The following is a 17056-nucleotide window of genomic DNA, read 5'->3' on the forward strand; positions in this document are numbered from 1 at the left end:
CTGCACTTACTTTGTTGCCCAAATAAGGACTGGGTGCGCTCCAATAATATATCTGCTGCAGAATGCTCCTCACTGCTGTGTTGCTGATGCTAAGCTGCTGGGGTCCATCAAAGCTGTCCTGCTGAGGAGTAACTCTTGTGTGTCCAGGTACATCTGTCAGGTACCAGCCATTCATGTCCCCAATCTATGGTGACAAGATGAATTACGTATTAATATCTACACATTGAAACTTGCATAAGCTTTTCCCTTACTTCCTTTCTGTATTTCTTTCTTGTTTCTTTTTTGTTTTCAATTTTATAGTATGGACACATTGCCACTGAACATAGCTGTAGAGAGTAGGGACGGCTATATTTCTTCTACTAAATGACTACAGAAACTTTTGAATAAAGTAATTCCTGGACTTTTGATACTTAGTGAAATCAAAAGAATCAGAGATTTTTAAGTCTGCAATTTACTTGAGAGTAAGTCCCATTGAAATAAATACAACATACTTCTGAATAAACATGCACAGGATTGTGCTGTAAATCATTGTTTAAAGCTATGAGTAACATGAAATTGGCAAGAGTTTTTTTTAATGATCATGAGTTCAAAGCACTCACTCAGTTTTTTCCTTCATATTTGAGGCTGATAACAAATTCTGAATGCAAGTACTGTAGAACAAGTAAAACGTAGACTAACTGTAATTTTACATATGCCAGGTTCACGAGAAAGTTATTAAAATTGCGTTTAATGCATCTAATTGAATATGCATATTAGAAGTGGATCTTTATATTCAAATTATCCAGTGTAATCCCCATACAAGAAGTATAAAACCATAAGGATTTATGGGCCAGGAAAACAAAAAACATAACCTTGTAATCACAAATGGTATTTTCTATAAAAACAAGAATTTGCATAATAATTATAGCAAGGATCTGTAACAGGAGCTCTTACTTTCTAACACACTGAATTAAGAAAGACAGAGCTGAGCAATTTCTAAGCAAGCTGGTTGTACTCAAGAGTAGGAGTGGGAGTTCCCATACTGGAATCTGGCCTGGATTCATGGCTTTCAGTGAGGGCAAGGAAGGAAAAGGGTATAGTAAGGAAACAGCTTAAAAGTAAAAAGGAGAGAAAATTTCAGTGGTGCACCAATAGCAATATATTAAGACCCAACACATTCCAAGTCTCAAGATGCTTTTTCAGTACAACCAACTTATTATCTTTGGGGGGTAGCTAGAAAAATCTAGTACGATATCACAGGGTAATGGCTTTCTCCAAGTACAGGCATGCTCTATAAATACATGGAGATGTTATAGTCTTCTGCTTCTTGTCTTGCATCCTGAATGACCGCTGCTGAAAAGGGTAGATAAATACTCTTCCCATTTGCTGGATTGGAGACTGGTGGGGTGGCCAGGGAAGGTCGACTTCAGCTTACCTCTCCCTAACTGGATGAGGGGGGCACTGAAATGAAAGCACTTCACATCAGCCCCTGTAGGTTTTGTACCTATCCATCTCTATATTGAAGATATTTCTAATAGCGATGAGAGTTCCTCAGGAGTGAGGTATCTGTGCTCTCTGATTCAGAGACAGGTAGGTAAAACAACAAACCTGCCTGGCTCAATCTGAGCTACACCAGTCGACCCTCTGGGTTGCCCAACTGTGGTCAACATGCTCTGATCAAGCCAGGCTCCTACGGATTGGAAACATTTCCACCAGGCTTGAGGGGGAAATGCAGTATGATAGGATGGATTGCCTGCATTCTCTGATGTACAAAAGCAACTTCTTACGCAATGTAAGATGTATCAAAATGGGAAGGGTGAGCCAACTATTCCCATCCCTATGCCTCCAACAAGAAAGTTTAACCTCTTTCTGACATGGAGACTGCCCTCCTGAGATAAGGAGTACTGCCTACATCACAGGAGAAAGCATCTTCATTCTCCTATCCAGTAAGTGGGAAGTTTTTAAAAAACAACACAAAAACGTTTCCCTTACAAAATTATACCATGCATAATTTTATACACCTCTATCATGTCTCCCCTTAGCCTCCTTTTTTTCTAAGTTGATCACAGCTGTTGTAACCTTCCCTCATAGGGGAGATGCTCCAGTCATTTTATCATTTTAGTTGGCCTTTTCTGCACTTTTTCCAGCTCTACAATATCTTTTTTTAAGTGTGGTGATCCAAACTGTACACAGTATTCTAAGTGTGATCACACCATATATCTGTATAAAGGCAATATGATACTAGCAGTTTTATTCTCAATTCCTTTTCCAATAATGCGTAACATGGAGCTTGCCTTCTTTACAGCAGCCACACACTGGGTTGACATTTTCATCAAGCTGTCCACAACTCCAAGATTTCTTTCTTGGTTGCTAACCATCAGCTTAGATCCCATCAGGTTATACTTGAAGTTGGGTTTTTTTGTCCCAACATGCGTCACTTTGCTAACATTGAACCATATCTGCCATTTGGATGCCCACTCTCCCAGCTTGGAGAGATCCTTTCGGCGCTCCTCACAATCCCTTATTGTTTTAACCAATAATAATAATAATAATAATAATAATAATAATAATAATAATAATAATAATAATTTCTTACCCGCCTCTCCATTTTGATCGAGGTGGGGAACAACAATAAACAATAAAATACAATAAAAATACGATTAAATAATGTGGTGTCATTGGCAAACTTGGGCACTTCACTGCTCACTCCTAAGGGAAGAGACTAGTGAGGACGGTATTGGAGCATGAGCCCCATTTTGTGTTTGACCCATCTGAAAGGGAGATAGGTCAACTAAAAAGGAAGACAATCAATTCAAGAAGGGGCCTTGCATTTTCTCTCTCTCTCTTTCTCACACACACACACAAAATAAGCTCATTAATTCTCCTCCCTATGCTCTCCCTAACACACAAAATCATGAACAGACAGGCCATCCAATTTTCAAGATTTCTCAGAAAAGTTCAAAAGTGGAAAGCTTCTTTCCCCAAAAAAGAACACAACTGACAAACATCTCACAACGTCTCAGCTATCGAAATAGCTTTGTGTGCCATATGTTGTGCACTCCTGCTGTAAGGAACTCAGCAGTCTTCTTCAGCACAAAAGAATGAAGTGAGAGTACAGCGGACTATCAGATGCAGGTCCAACTGTTTAACAGCACCTTCTCAGTTTTCTTGCTCAAAATATTCACCACAGAGATCAAACATCACTTCAGCTGCATCATCTTGAAGAGGAACATTGGGTGGGAGAGGGGAGCCCCTGCCCTGGAAAACCTCTAACATTATGGATTTCAAAAGCCAGTTTTAACTGCAAGGCATGCTCAAGGCTGACTGCTTTCTGCTTGGACTGGATGTCATCAGAGTTGCGGAAAGGCTCCGCTGTGAGCGGAAAAAGATCCTAGTTACACAGTTGGCCAGCATTTCATTTTGTACATATGCAAAATACAGTGGGGGAATCCGCACGTCGTTCTCAGGGCGCTTCTAAGCGACCCCAGTGCGGCCCCAAAGCGATTGTGTAACTTACCTGGAGAAGAGCCGAGGAAGAGACGTCCTTGCCGCCGCCACCACCCAACTCCCTCCTTGCCGGCCGGCGAGGAGAGCTCGGGGGGAAAAGGCGGGGTGGAGAGCTTCTTCCACTCTCCACTCCGCCTTCTTCAGCTGAGCTCTCCTCGCTGGCCGGCGAGGAGGGAGTTGGGTGGCGGCAGCAAGAACGTCTCTTCCTTGGCTCTTCTCCAGGTAAGTTACACGATCGCTTTGGGGCCGCACTGGGGTCGCTTAGAAGCGCCCTGAGAACGACGTGCGGATTCCCCCACATTTAAACTAAAATAGTTTTTCCCAGGCCCAACTGACTCAGGGAACTATTAGCTAATTCAAAACACATGATGAGAAGTTGAGCCTGAGATAAGCTGATACCTATTACCCAAATTCATTGTGTTCTCGATTCAACTCAACACCTGATCTGTGGTTAAAAGCTTACCCTATGGTGCTTGTAGTGGAGCTACCTTGAGTGCCATTTTCTTGATAGAAAAGTGGGGCACAAATCAAATCAATAAATAACTGTAATATCATGGGTAGGTGGTGAGCTAAGGCAGCTAAGTCAAGGGCCTGATCTATACCAAGCAGGACATTGCAATATTAAAGCGGTATTTTATTTCGACACCAAATAAAAACATGGCTTTTTAACAAAGCCTTTGATGGTTAAATTCACTAAGATGGCACATTGTTTTAACTGTTTTAACTGCTTTTAAATTATATATTGTTTTAACTTGGTTCATGGTTTAATTTGTTTTTAACTGTGCATATTTATTATTTTATACTGTATGCTTTTATCTGTGCACCACCCTGAGATCTTAATGATATAAGGCGGGATACAAATGTTTTAAATAATAAATAAATAAATACATAAATAAAAGGCAGGAGCCACACCAAGCAAAATTTACTGTTTTACTCTGTACAGCACCATGTACATTGATGGTGCTATATAAATAAATAATAATAATAATAATAATAATAATAATAATAATAATAAGCAGGATATAGCAGTATGAAAGCAGCATATGGTATGTGTCAATAGGCCCCAACAGTTGTCAGTGCACTTCAATACCGCTATAAAGCCATAGTGTAGATTCTGCCTTTTATATACTGCTTTCATGCCACTTTCATAGTGCAATATCCTGCTTGGTGTAGATTAGGACTGCAGATGGGTAATAACACTCGGCTTAACCATGTGATCAGTGGGTCTATATGCAGGAGGGAGTGCACACAGTTACAAGTGCCATACACAAACTTTTAAGCAGCACTGCATGGCTCCCACTACTCTATTTATGTTATTACTCCTAAAATAACACATACTTTGTTTAGGGTTAGGGTTAGGGTTGTGGGTGAGTGGGTGGGAGGAACAGTGATGATAAAAAAAACCCAGTGATGAGAATGCTATGTTCAAAATTTCCCCCACTTTCTAGGAGTCAGTACTAACCCTGGGATTCTCCACTCTGGAAAAGCCTGCTTTCTCAGTAAACCTACATGTTAATCCAACATTTTCAGGAGACTTGTACTGTAATTCTCAATCATGCTAAATGTTCCTTAGCTTTTAGTAGGGAAAAATGGGCATCCTTCACAAGCCCAGGGCCGGTGCCAGACTATTTTGTGCCCTAGGCAAGGTGAGCTACTTTCACACACACACATAACAAAAAATGCCAACTTTGATTTTTAAGAACATATGTTTCCTGGAAAAAATAAGACGCACAAAACTTGAAACTGCTAAATTTATTTTAAAGTGCAAGAAATACGTCATGCCAATTATAGCAAACAAATTGGAAAGGAACTTCTATGGGTCTAATAGGAATATCACCTCCAAATCATCCCCCCCCAACTCACACGTGCGCGCACACACACACACTTAGCATCACTTACTCCAAACAAATACATGCATGAACACATGCATTCACTCAAAGACCCCATGCACCCCATTCACCCATACATCCTCTCTCTCTCTCTTCCGGGCGCGTTCCGGAAGTCCGAACGTGGAGCTGCCCCACCCCCACCCCAGCATCCCTGGCTTCACTTCGGCTGGGCGGGCGCGGGGCACCATCTCGCCCGCCCAGGCCCAGCTGAATCCTCGGGCCGGGCCGGCTCACAGCCAATGCACGTGAGTGCTGCGCCCCGCGCCCCTCTTAGCTTGGCGCTCTAGGCGGCCGCCTGAGTGGCCTCTATGGTAGCACTGGCCCTGAACAAGCCACATTATCTCATTAATGGCACATGGATGGCTTGCAATAATACAAATCACTGGAAACTACAGAGAAATGTGGATGGTTCAAGTTTCCCTTCAGTTAGGGGAAGAACAACTGAATTTCATCTCAGGCTGTAACCTACATAACATAAGAATATAAGAAGAGCCAGTAGCACCCTCCCAATCCTGTTCCCTGGCAATTGACTCTGATTCTGAAGGTAGCACATAACCATCAGGACTAGTAGTCTTTAATAGACTTCTCCTCCAGGAATTTGTCTAACTTCCCACCCCCTAAAGCCATACAAGTTGGTGGCCATCATGTCTTGTGGTAGCGAATTCAATGCACTGTGTGAAGAAGTACATCCTTTCATCTGTTCTGAATCTCCCATCAATCAGTTTCATGGGATGACCCTGAGTTTTAGTATTTTGAGGAAGAAAAATGTCTCCTCACACTTTCCACACTATGCATATTTTTATACACCTCTATCATGTCTCGCCTTACCTTTCTTTTTCCAAACTAAACAATTCCAGCTGTTGTGACCTTCCCTCATAGAGTAGATGCTCCGGCTCCTTGATCATTTTAGCTGCCCTTTTCTACATTTTTTCCAGCACTACAGTATCTTTTCTTTAGGTATGGTGACCAGAACTTTACAAAATATTCTAAGTATGCTCACACCATAGATTTGTATAAAAGCATTATGTTAGCAGTTTTATTCTCAAATCCTTTTCTAAGTATGCCTACCATGGAGTTTGCCTTTTTTTTTTTTTTACTGTGGCTGTACACTGGGCTGACATTTTCATCAAGCTGTCCACCACAACCCTAAGATATTTTTCTTTGTTGATCTTCTACAAACTCAATAAGCTTCAAGCCTTTTTGAGTCATCAATTTGGCTAGTTGTTCTGTTAACATTTTTCAAGACCATTAAAAAAAAGTTTATATCTCACTGAGGGCATTATGCTGAGTCATTCTGTTAGTGCAAATGATGTTGTACTAGAGAAAACTAGGTTCTGAACTATGCACACAAGAAGAATGCAACTAAAGTTGTGCTTTGTAATTGTGCAACCTGTTGTGGAATCCACTGTGCAACCAATTGCATAACTGCTTGCACAACTAGTTGTGCAAGCGTAATGGACAAAGACTTGGACAACATAAATGTTCATTGGAGCTCCATTAGTGCTACTTGAGTTTGTGGAACGACACTGTTGGATACTGCCCTGAATATTCCAATAATATATACAAAAGTTACTGGTAAATACCTCACTAAAATATTGCACAAGTAAACTTGCACTGATCTGTATGAGACAATAGGCATATGTGTTCCGATTCCAGAGAATTTTAAGTCTATGTCCATTCTAACCAACTATACAATTGCAACTTTAGTCAGTACACAACCATGTCTATCTACCAGCACAACGAACACTGCTGGCAGAATGAATTTCCCTTCTCCCTCTGATGGGTTGGGTGATCCTTCAAAGCAGATTTTGAGGGGGTATGGGTGTGACCAGGGGTCAGAAGTGGAAGAGTAAATCCTGTTGCACAAGAAATCCACTTGCAGAATATTGGATGTTGCTATACAACAAGAGCTAAACATTTTCTCTCACTCTCTTGTAATTTTCTCACGAACACCCAAAGAGCAATTTCCTGGAGTGATTTTGCTTGCATTTTTCTCTTTGGCATGGGTTATAGAACACCTCTCCAGTGTAAACATTTACAACGTTGGGCTTTTACATGTGAAGAATTGTCTTGTTTTATTCTTGAGGAAAGAATTCTGCTATAGAACACACAGCACAAGGCTATGTTCAGGGAAGACCATTTTTAAAAGAAAAGACACACTGGTAGGATGTATACATTTACTCTTGTTTTCCTTACAGTGTTGTAGGTCCAGTGAGAGGCCACACAGTTGCTTGTTATTCCTGAGCAGAAACATGCTTCACAGCCCTGGGGGTTGTCTTGCTGCAGGTTAAAGAAGCCTGGTTTACAATGATCACAGTTCTCTCCTTCCACATGGTCCTGGAAAAGCACATTAGAATATTAGTTCTTCTCTTTCATGCATTATAACTAAAACAATTTTCCTTTTGGTTTTTTTGTGCTTTGATACAATGACTATGAATATTAATCCATGGCTTTAAAAAAATGTTATTGCTTTTTAATAATTCTTTTTTAGTCCTTTTTTATTGTTTCGCAAACATACATAACATAAAAGCATTACATAATGACATTACAGCTTTTAAATATTTGTATGTATTTTTTTATTTTTTATTTTTTATTATTATTATTATTAATTATTATTATTATTATTATTATTGTGATCATATATCAAATCAAGTGTTCCTTGAACAGAGGGGCAATTCCAAAAGTATTATAAATCAAAACTAAAATGAATATAACGATCAGCTGAAAATGTTTAAAGAAATACTTTAATCAATAGGTGGTTCAGATAAGACCCCAAGCTAATCAGGCTGGTTGGGCTTAATTGCACTGGGCTCTGCACATAGGCCTTACTCCAATGATACAACCAATACATGAAATCTGATACGACGAAAGGCAGGACTGTGGGACAGGCAGCCACAATCCCGTTCCACCACACTGTACTTTTGGAGAAGCTTCATGTAGACTACTCCAATATTTTGATGTACATATTTAAAGATAATAAATAGCTGAATGTGTGTGTTCAGTGTGTACCCTCATTTCCTCCCTTTTTAAAGAACTTCATTTTATCTGCAGTCATACTCTTCCGTTCCTCACACAGAAAATTGCAAATGGCTAAGAAAAGGAAACAATGCCATTAAGCCCTTTTGTATACTTTTGTTAGGGACAGACACTTTGCTATTGTTTCTGTGGGTTGGATTAACTATTATGCTAATGATAAAAATTTATTTAGCTAGCAGCTATATCTTCTTTGTTTCCCTACTGAAAAGTAAGCATAGAAAGTAAACCTAGATTAGGACTCTAGGATGAAGTACTCCTCATACTCCTATGCAGGTCTGATCCAGATTGGAGGGGGGGTGGGGTCTGTGTGCCTGCAATTTGCATTGCCAAAAAAGGATATATTTATTTACTATTGAGCAGAATCCCATTCCTCTGTTCTATAATGCTCCTCTTCCTCCTCCTGTGCATATTCTGAATGTGTCTATTGCAATGACTGGAATCTAAATGTGATATCATAATTTTACTATAAAAGAGTCACAGTTCCTCAAGAGTTGATGAGTTTCTGGGCAGTCACTAGTCTGGTTTTATGCAGTTACATCTCAAAGTGGGTGTTTTAAAGAATAGCAGGCATTGAAATTTGCAGCATAACCAAAATGCGAACTCAGTACTGTCTGTCCACCTTCAAAATTCACATCCATGAGAATTATTTTCATGAAAATGTTCTTTAAAAATATTGTGGAGATCATCTCCATTTACAGTGCTGTGTGCCATGCACAGATGGACAAATATGAATGACTGCAGGCCAGCAAAGGCTGAACATTCCAGTGATGGCTATCCTATTCCAGCTAGTATCATGCCTGTAATACTTTTGTTATACAAAACTAATCATAGTCACTCACTTGCTTTACAGTCAAAAACATTGAATAAATGTGAAGAATAAGGCAAAAAACCCAATTCTTGGATTTTCTAATACTTCAGGAAAGAAAAGCTATCGAAGAAAGGAAAAAAGAAAGACATTTCGATGAAAAGAGGCAAAGAAAACAATTGTGGGCAAATGGTAAATACGGATTTTATTAAGCCTATTAATTCTATAGCCCGAACACCGTTTTCATGTATCTCTTATTGACAGAAATACCAGAAACATCCTCCTCCCTTAGAATCTGTTGTTCATATCCATTGTCTAGAAAATAACTAGATCTCTGGGTCAAAGATATATGCTACTTATATTATAAGGGGAAATGTACAATTCAAGAAGTAAAGCATGAATATTTGCGGGTGAAAATTTTAGAAGGCCTTTTGAGCAGATGACCTAAAATTAGTTTCATTTGTGTGGAATGGTTCTGTTCTGGTGATGCTATTTTGCTATTAGCATGGATAAAGAAGAAACAAAATTAGCAATACAAATCCACTTGATTCACAAAAAAATGCCAACAACCCCAAAGCAGGGTGCCTAATTGATCCACCTTATTTATTGTGGATAGGCAATGAATTAGTAATATTGAGTGGAGAACGTGTAACCTATACTAAAAAAAAAAGTAAGTTTGTTTATTCTATGGAATGGTTTTTTAAGTCCGTTTTTAAATTAGAGAAGACAATAAATTCTATAGATGAATATGAAGTGAGCATTGGTTGGTGAGATGCAGTTCATTATTAAGTGTCTACTTCTGCTTTTCATTTCCTGAATTCTTGTGCAGTTTGAAGCTAAGAACGGAGAAAGGTTTTATTGAAAAGGACAAAGTACATAAAATTTCCATACTTTTTGTTTTGCATATAGTCAGGTCTATATGTATTTTTAAGGGAGATGTATTTTTAAGGGAGAGTAAGGAACAATTTCAAGTATGTTAAGTCAAGGCATAATAACAAAGTTGCATATTTTGGAATTAAAAAATGTGATAAGAAGCCATTCCATTTCTGAGAAAGAAAAGAGCATTTCATACTTCTGCAAGTGCCAAGTGGGGGGAAAGGTTAATACCCTGAGCAGATTTCAGGGATGACCAGCTGTCACTGTAGTAATTTGAGTATGTGGTAATGCAGTTTTTTCTTTAGACTTCTGATCCTGATAATAATAATCTACTTGTATTGGTATGCTTTAATGAACACTGAAAAGAAGCTTCCACCAAGACAGATTCAGCCCCTACCACCCAGGTTGACAACAGCAGGGAAGGGTTTAAAAACAACCACTGCGATGTATAAAGAACCTGACACCTCAGGTACAACTATGGAACTTAGATTTCATTCAGAATTAAAATGATATGCGGATTGTGCTAAGCACATTATTTGGAAGTAAGTGCCATTGATTTCCATTGAATTTAATCTTCATGTGATATGTGATATGTGATATGTATAGAAGTGGGGTACTAAGATGTTTTTATTGCAATAACTCATCTTATTCATATTTTGATAATATATCAATAAATATTGTTCTCGCTATATACCTTCACAAATTGTTTATTGCGAGTTCTATGTAAAAGTGCTCTTTCGTATATTATTGCCTTGGTGTGGAAGCCTACACATTGTGGCATCCCCCCATGCAGCTGTGGTAAAGTTTAGACACTCAGAACCATATTGATGGGCCAATCGTATGTATTCTTCCTACCCAATCATCAACCTTCTCTTGGTTGGGAAACAATCACATGGCAAGGGCCTGTGTACTTGACCCTGTCCACGGGGATCTGGGATTTTACATATGGCATAGTGGCATTGGCACTGCTTGTCAAAGAAATTAGCATATGAGCTTTAACCTGGCCTCATAAGCAGGGAAAGAATAGTGAACCAGAGTGTGAGCCATGACCTTTTAGGGGTCAGGACAGACAGCAATATTAAAATATACTTTGAAACGTTATTCTGCATCATGACTTAGCATGTTCTATACACTTGCTAGCCTACGCCCCTGTTTATTGCCTCTAACACCCTGATACCCCACCCTGCCAGAGCAGTGTGTGTAATATTGATAAAAAGTTGTATAAGGTGTTTACGTCATGTGTGTAATGAAAACATGTCACACCAGACTGTATTGGATCGGATATTTCAAATGTATGTGTGCTTTGATTGGTGTTTTCTTGAATCCACCTGCACCCTATAAACCTGTGTGTTAGTATCAGATGCCAGTCTGCTCTAATGTAGACTCCTTGCAATTGCTAGTAATAATAAATTTCCCTCCATTTAAAAGAGACTGTGTCTTGAGAGTCTTTGACCCCTGCCACTCAAATGATCCCAAAAGGAGGAATCAGATCTTACAAAATTCCCCCACACAGCTCTGCCACCAAACCCCATGGTATTGGGCTGCTGGCAAGTAATCCCCACTGGAGGAGGCAGTGCAGGCTTTCTGGCAGCCATTTGGCTCACCGGGCCAGCAACCTGCCCCTTCCTGTGCCCAATCGCAGGTCGCTTTCTGGCCAGGAACACCCCCGACATGACACCAGACAGAGAGGACAGATGGCAGAAGAACCATAGTGACTTATCCAGCATGCAGCTTTGTGAGAAAGCCCCATGGTGGCTGTGAGGTGGCTGCTGGGTCATATAACTGACGCACCACCACCACGCAGCACCGCAGGGCTTTTAAACCATATATTCAGTCCCCTAATCTTTGTAAAGTACCATTTACATGGATGATACTATACAAATATATAAATTAACTGGAATCCACTCCCACGCTGCTGAAGTAACCTATGAAATTACTAATTCATTCAACCTCAACTAATTTTTCCAGATAATACACAATAAGGCCATCAGTCTTGCAAGCAAAATCCTGCTTACTCTATGGTATACCCCAGAGCAGAGAGCAATGAAACAAAATAGGAGACGGCTTGAGGGCAGATGGAGATGAACTCCTAATGGATGCAATCAAACACTGGTGAGTGCCTTTAGTAAGCTATATTCAGGAGCAGTGAGGGCAACAAAAAAAAACCCAATACCTTGCTGCCACTATCAAATTATCAATCTGCCACCCAGCAGAGTTTTTCACAGTTGTCCAGAGGCTATTACATGCCAGCCCCAAGGACATGGTAGAACCTTCTGAGGCCCGCTGAAATGAATTTGCTAGGCACTTCCTGAATAAAATCTTTGGCATCCACCAGGACTTAGACTCCAGTGTTATAGCAGGTGAATCTAGCGAGGAATCCAGAGCACAACCTTATCCAGTTTTATTGGATGAGTTTCAGTTGGTACAGCTTGAGGACATTGACAAAGTGCTTGGACAACTTTGTGCAACCACCTCCATATTGGATCCTTGCCCCTCTTGGCTAATAAAAGCTAGTAGGGATGGAACAGCCGGCTGGGCCATGGAAGTGATTAATCCCAGGCCATCTGAAAGAGGCGGTAGTGAAACCTCTTCTAAAGAAAGCTTCCCTGGACCCTGACAGTCTTAATAACTATAGGCTGGTGGCAAATGTTCCATTCCTGGGCAAGGTCCCTGAGCGGGTGGTTGCGGGCCAGCTCCAGACACTCTTGGATGAGACTGATTATCTGGATCCATTTCAGTCAGTTCTGGCCTAGTTTTGGCATGGAAACAGCCTTGGTTGTCCTGAGTGATGACCTATATTGGGAGAAAGACAGGGGAAATGTGACTCTGTTGATTCTCCTTGATCTCTCAGTGGCTTTCGATACCATCGACCATGGTATCCTTCTGGAATGACTGGCTGAGTTGGGGGTGGAAGGTACTGCATTGAAGTGGTTCCACTCCTACTTGGCTCGTCAGCTCCAGAAGGTGGTGCTTGAGGAACTTTTGTTGGCCCTGTGGATTTTCCAGTATGGGGTTCCGCAGGGGTCAGTCTTGTCTCCCATGCTGTTTAACATTTACATGAAACTGTAGGGTATGGTCATCTGGAGTTTTGGAGTGCATTGTCATCAGTACGCTGATGACACACAGCTCTATTTCTCCATTTCATTTTCAACAACTGAGGCTGTGGATGTTCTGAACTGGTGCCTGGCTGCGACAATGGACTGGATGTGGGCTAATAAACTGAAACTCAATCCAGACAAGACTGAGATGCTGTAAGTGGGTGGTTCTTCTGACTGAATAGTGGGTGTTCAAACCTGTTCTGGATGGGGTTGCACTCCCTCTGAAGGAGCAGGTTCAAAGCTTGGGGTTTTTCCTAGAACCATCTCTGTCACTTGAGGCTCAGGTGGTCTCGGTGGCACGGAGTACCTTCTACCAACTTCAGTTGGTGGCCCAGCTATGCCCCTATCTGGACAGGGATAACCTGGCTTCAGCTGTCCATGTTCTGTTAACCTCAAAGTTAGACTACTGTAATGCGCTCTACATGGGGCTGCCTTTGAAGACAGTTCGGAAGCTGCAGCTTGCGCAAAATGCAGCGGCCAGATTAATAACCGGAACCAGAAGATTCGAACATATAAGACCAACTCTGGCCTGCTTGCATTGACTGCCTGTATGTTTCTGAGCCAAATTCAAGGTGCTGGTTTTAACCTATAAAGCCTTATACGGCTTGGGACTAGAATACCTGACAGAATGCCTCTCTCTACATGAACCTACCAGTACACTACACTCAACATCTAAGATCCTCCTCTGGGTGCCTACTCCAAGGGAAGCTCAGAGGATAGTAACAAGGGAGACGGCCTTTTCACTGGTGGCCTCCCAATTATGAAACGATCTCCCTGACGAGGCTCGCCTGGCACCTACATTGTTATCTTTCTGACGCCAGGTCAAGACTTTTCTCTTCTCCCAGGCTTTTAACAGCATATGTTGAGGTGTTGCTTTTTAACTGACCCAAGAATACTTGTTTTAAATGGATGTTGTCTGTTTTTAGGCTTTTTAGGCTTTTAAATTTTGTATATTTGTTTTTAATGTTCTGGGTTTTAATCTTTGTAAACTGCCAAGAGAGCTTCAGCAATAGGGCAGTATATAAATGTAATAAATAAATATAAAAAATAAATAAACCTTCCCACCAATCATCACTGAAGTGAATCTTATATCCATTAGCGCTGCCATCTGTCATTTCATGTGAAAGATGCCATTTGGGTCAGTAAAAAGTGGCAGCAAAAACAAACACCCCACTTTGCACTCTTGCATTTGTCCGGCCTTTTTACGGCCATGATTTCTCCAGTCTCTTGCTGCTTTGGCATCATGTGTTGTTGTTGTTGTTTTTAATTTGGAATGGCTTCTTCACTGTATGATCCTAGACGATCAGGGTCATGTAGTGAATGTGGTAGTGTAAAGGCACCATGTAGCCAAGCTGTTGTGTCATGAGAGCCATTCTATTGCCCTCACTCTGAAAGAAAGGGGAGAGGGTCTGCATTCCCATTATCCAGGCAACCGTCCAGACACTCTCTGAAGTGTTCTGGATGTCATGACTATCCAAGGTTTTAATAAATGCTGGGTAGTTATGAATGAGAGGGAGCAAGCGAGCGTGCGTGCGTGCCGAGTCCCAGCCATCCAATTGCTCACATTGAGCTAAAGAACCCAGGGGTGCTCTTTCGCTGAGTTGTTTAGTGTGAAGGGTTGTTACCCCAGCTGCAGCGGGAGTGATTGGGAGGCCAGGAACCAGCACACTCGCTTGCTCTCCCTTCTCTCACAACATCCCAGCTGTTTGTGTGTAAAACAACAACAACCTGGGTTGTGGTGACATTCCAAACCAGGTCTCTGTCTTGCTATGTTGTGCAGGCAGTTTCGTTGCATGCTGCCATGAAGGAGAAAAATTCCCACCACAAGTCAGCTTCAGTTGCACATAATTATGCATGACTAATTGCAGCAGAGTGCGGATGATAATGTGTCATCCATCTACCCTAAATCACTTTCTGTGGGATTGCAATGCATTACTTCCAGTGGGCTGTGCATCCAGATGCACATGTGTCATGTCTAGCCCTGCTCCCTCTGTTTTGGGAGAAGGTGTTTCAGGTAATCAATCAAAATCAGACTCTGAAGTAGAGGAGTCGGCACCAGACACAGGCCAGCCTATACCAGAGGGGGAGAAAGCTCTCACGCTTTCTTCTCCAGCTGGGAGTGAACCCTCTCCAGAGCTTATCTCCTCAAGGGCAAATCCTACACACTCAGTGGGAAGTGATCATTCTTCTGGAGGAGAGCGCCCCAACAGGCTGGCTGATGCTAGGGTGCGCCACAAGCTAAAACGCAAGGAGCGAAAGGAAGGCGTGAGAAAGTCGGCCCGGCTGGCATTGCGCCAGAACCTGCCCCTGAACCCGCCTCTCTGGGCTTTGGGAAAAAGCTTTCTGTTCTCCTTGATAGGACAATTATTTCACTTAATTTGCATAGTTTTGCCTAAAGAGAAGTTTCCAAGAAGTTAGACTCTCTTCAAGTGAGAAGAGATGTTTATTACTTAATAAAAACTTTGCAGATTACTTAGCAAGCCTCATCATTTGTCTCCCATCAAAGCAAGTTTCCTGAAAAACTCAACAACATCTGAATGTGCTTTCCCAAACACATAGGACTCCCCCCACACACACACCATAAACAATTGTTCTAGAAACATGTTCAGGACCTCAAGCCAATGGAATGTTTTTACACCATCAAGTATTGTCTGTCTTATGCAAACACATTATTTAACAGCAACTTACGGTTATAACAAAGCCTCCTTGCTGGTGCGATTCCTAATAACTATTGAAGATTAAAAGATCAATTTGACATCAGGAATATTTACTTCAAAAGGGAAGTCACAGTTGCTTTACACTTCGGCAACAGGAAGAACGGACAGAGGGAAAACCTTCTTATCTTTCTTAGATGAAAAATTTACGTTCCGGAAAAAGAGGGAGGTCGTAATCCATACCTTGCACCTGCAGGGTCCTTGGCAAGGGTCATCGTTTAAGCTGCCTTTCAGAGAGCAGTTGCAGGGTGCACAGTACGGAAAGCCTTTGTAACCCAATGCACATCGATCACACCTCTCTCCTCCAAAGCCAGGTTTACAGTGACAGAACCCAGGGAACATGTCTGCAGCAAGATAAAGCAAGCAACAAGCTGAGTGAAGTATTCATTAATACTAAAGAAGTTGAAAGTTACAGAAAAGGAGTTTGGGGGAAATTTAAAAATGTAACAAATCTCTATTAAAATGCATGGGAGCAAGAAAGCTCCCCCCCCACCCCATGTTTAATGAAACAAAACTACCCAAATGTGGCTTTTCAATAATGGGCAATCCCAAAATTTGATTTTGAAGTATTTGGCAGCATAATCATCAGTAGAAGGAATGCTGAGTTGTCAGACAGCATTGTTGCATGCTGCTGGGAGGTAGGATGAAGACCTCCTAGACCTCCATCTCTGCTGGGTGTTGCTGGCAGGTTGCATAATGCTATGGCTGAAGCCTGCATTATGCAACCAGGGTAGGATCTACACTACTGCTTTAAAAAGGTTTATAACAGTAGTGACAACTGTTGGGGCCCAGGACACACTCCATATACAGTTTTCAAACTGTTTTCAAAGTGTTATATCTTGCTTGGTGTAGATCTGGCCCTGGTCATGCCCCAGCCTTTATATTTCTTCCTAAGCAACGCACTTAGGGCTCCTCCTCTCCATGCAATTGTGGAGAGCAGGCAGTGCATTCACATATACGTGGTCAATTCACAACTGGTCTTTGACATGGAAGACCTGGGCCTGAATCTCAATGCAGCCATTGGCTATCTTTCAGTAACCTGGTTCGCACATTACAAGAAGCCACTGTGGGTGAATTTCCCCATGCGGCTTCTTGTTTTGGCAGCCATCACCATTTAAAATATTTGAGCCATGGTGGGGGTGTGCTGTAGCT

The 17056-nt window shown here is 41.4% G+C and overlaps 1 protein-coding gene across 4 annotated transcripts in view; it reads right to left on the bottom strand.

The window, feature by feature from the left end:
• LAMA2 (laminin subunit alpha 2) overlaps positions 1-17056 on the bottom strand; it is a 477652-nt gene that overhangs the window by 272201 nt on the left and 188395 nt on the right. For all 4 annotated transcript variants that reach the window (XM_063124695.1, XM_063124694.1, XM_063124692.1 and 1 more), the window contains exons 10-12: positions 16088-16248; positions 7572-7712; positions 11-184 (exon numbers count right to left, since the gene is read on the bottom strand). In XM_063124695.1, the coding sequence (XP_062980765.1) occupies positions 11-184; positions 7572-7712; positions 16088-16248 (476 nt within the window). The remainder of the gene's footprint in view (positions 1-10; positions 185-7571; positions 7713-16087; positions 16249-17056) is intronic.

The sequence above is a fragment of the Elgaria multicarinata genome, chromosome 4 (genome assembly GCF_023053635.1).
Source record: "Elgaria multicarinata webbii isolate HBS135686 ecotype San Diego chromosome 4, rElgMul1.1.pri, whole genome shotgun sequence".
Lineage (NCBI taxonomy): Eukaryota > Metazoa > Chordata > Lepidosauria > Squamata > Anguidae > Elgaria > Elgaria multicarinata.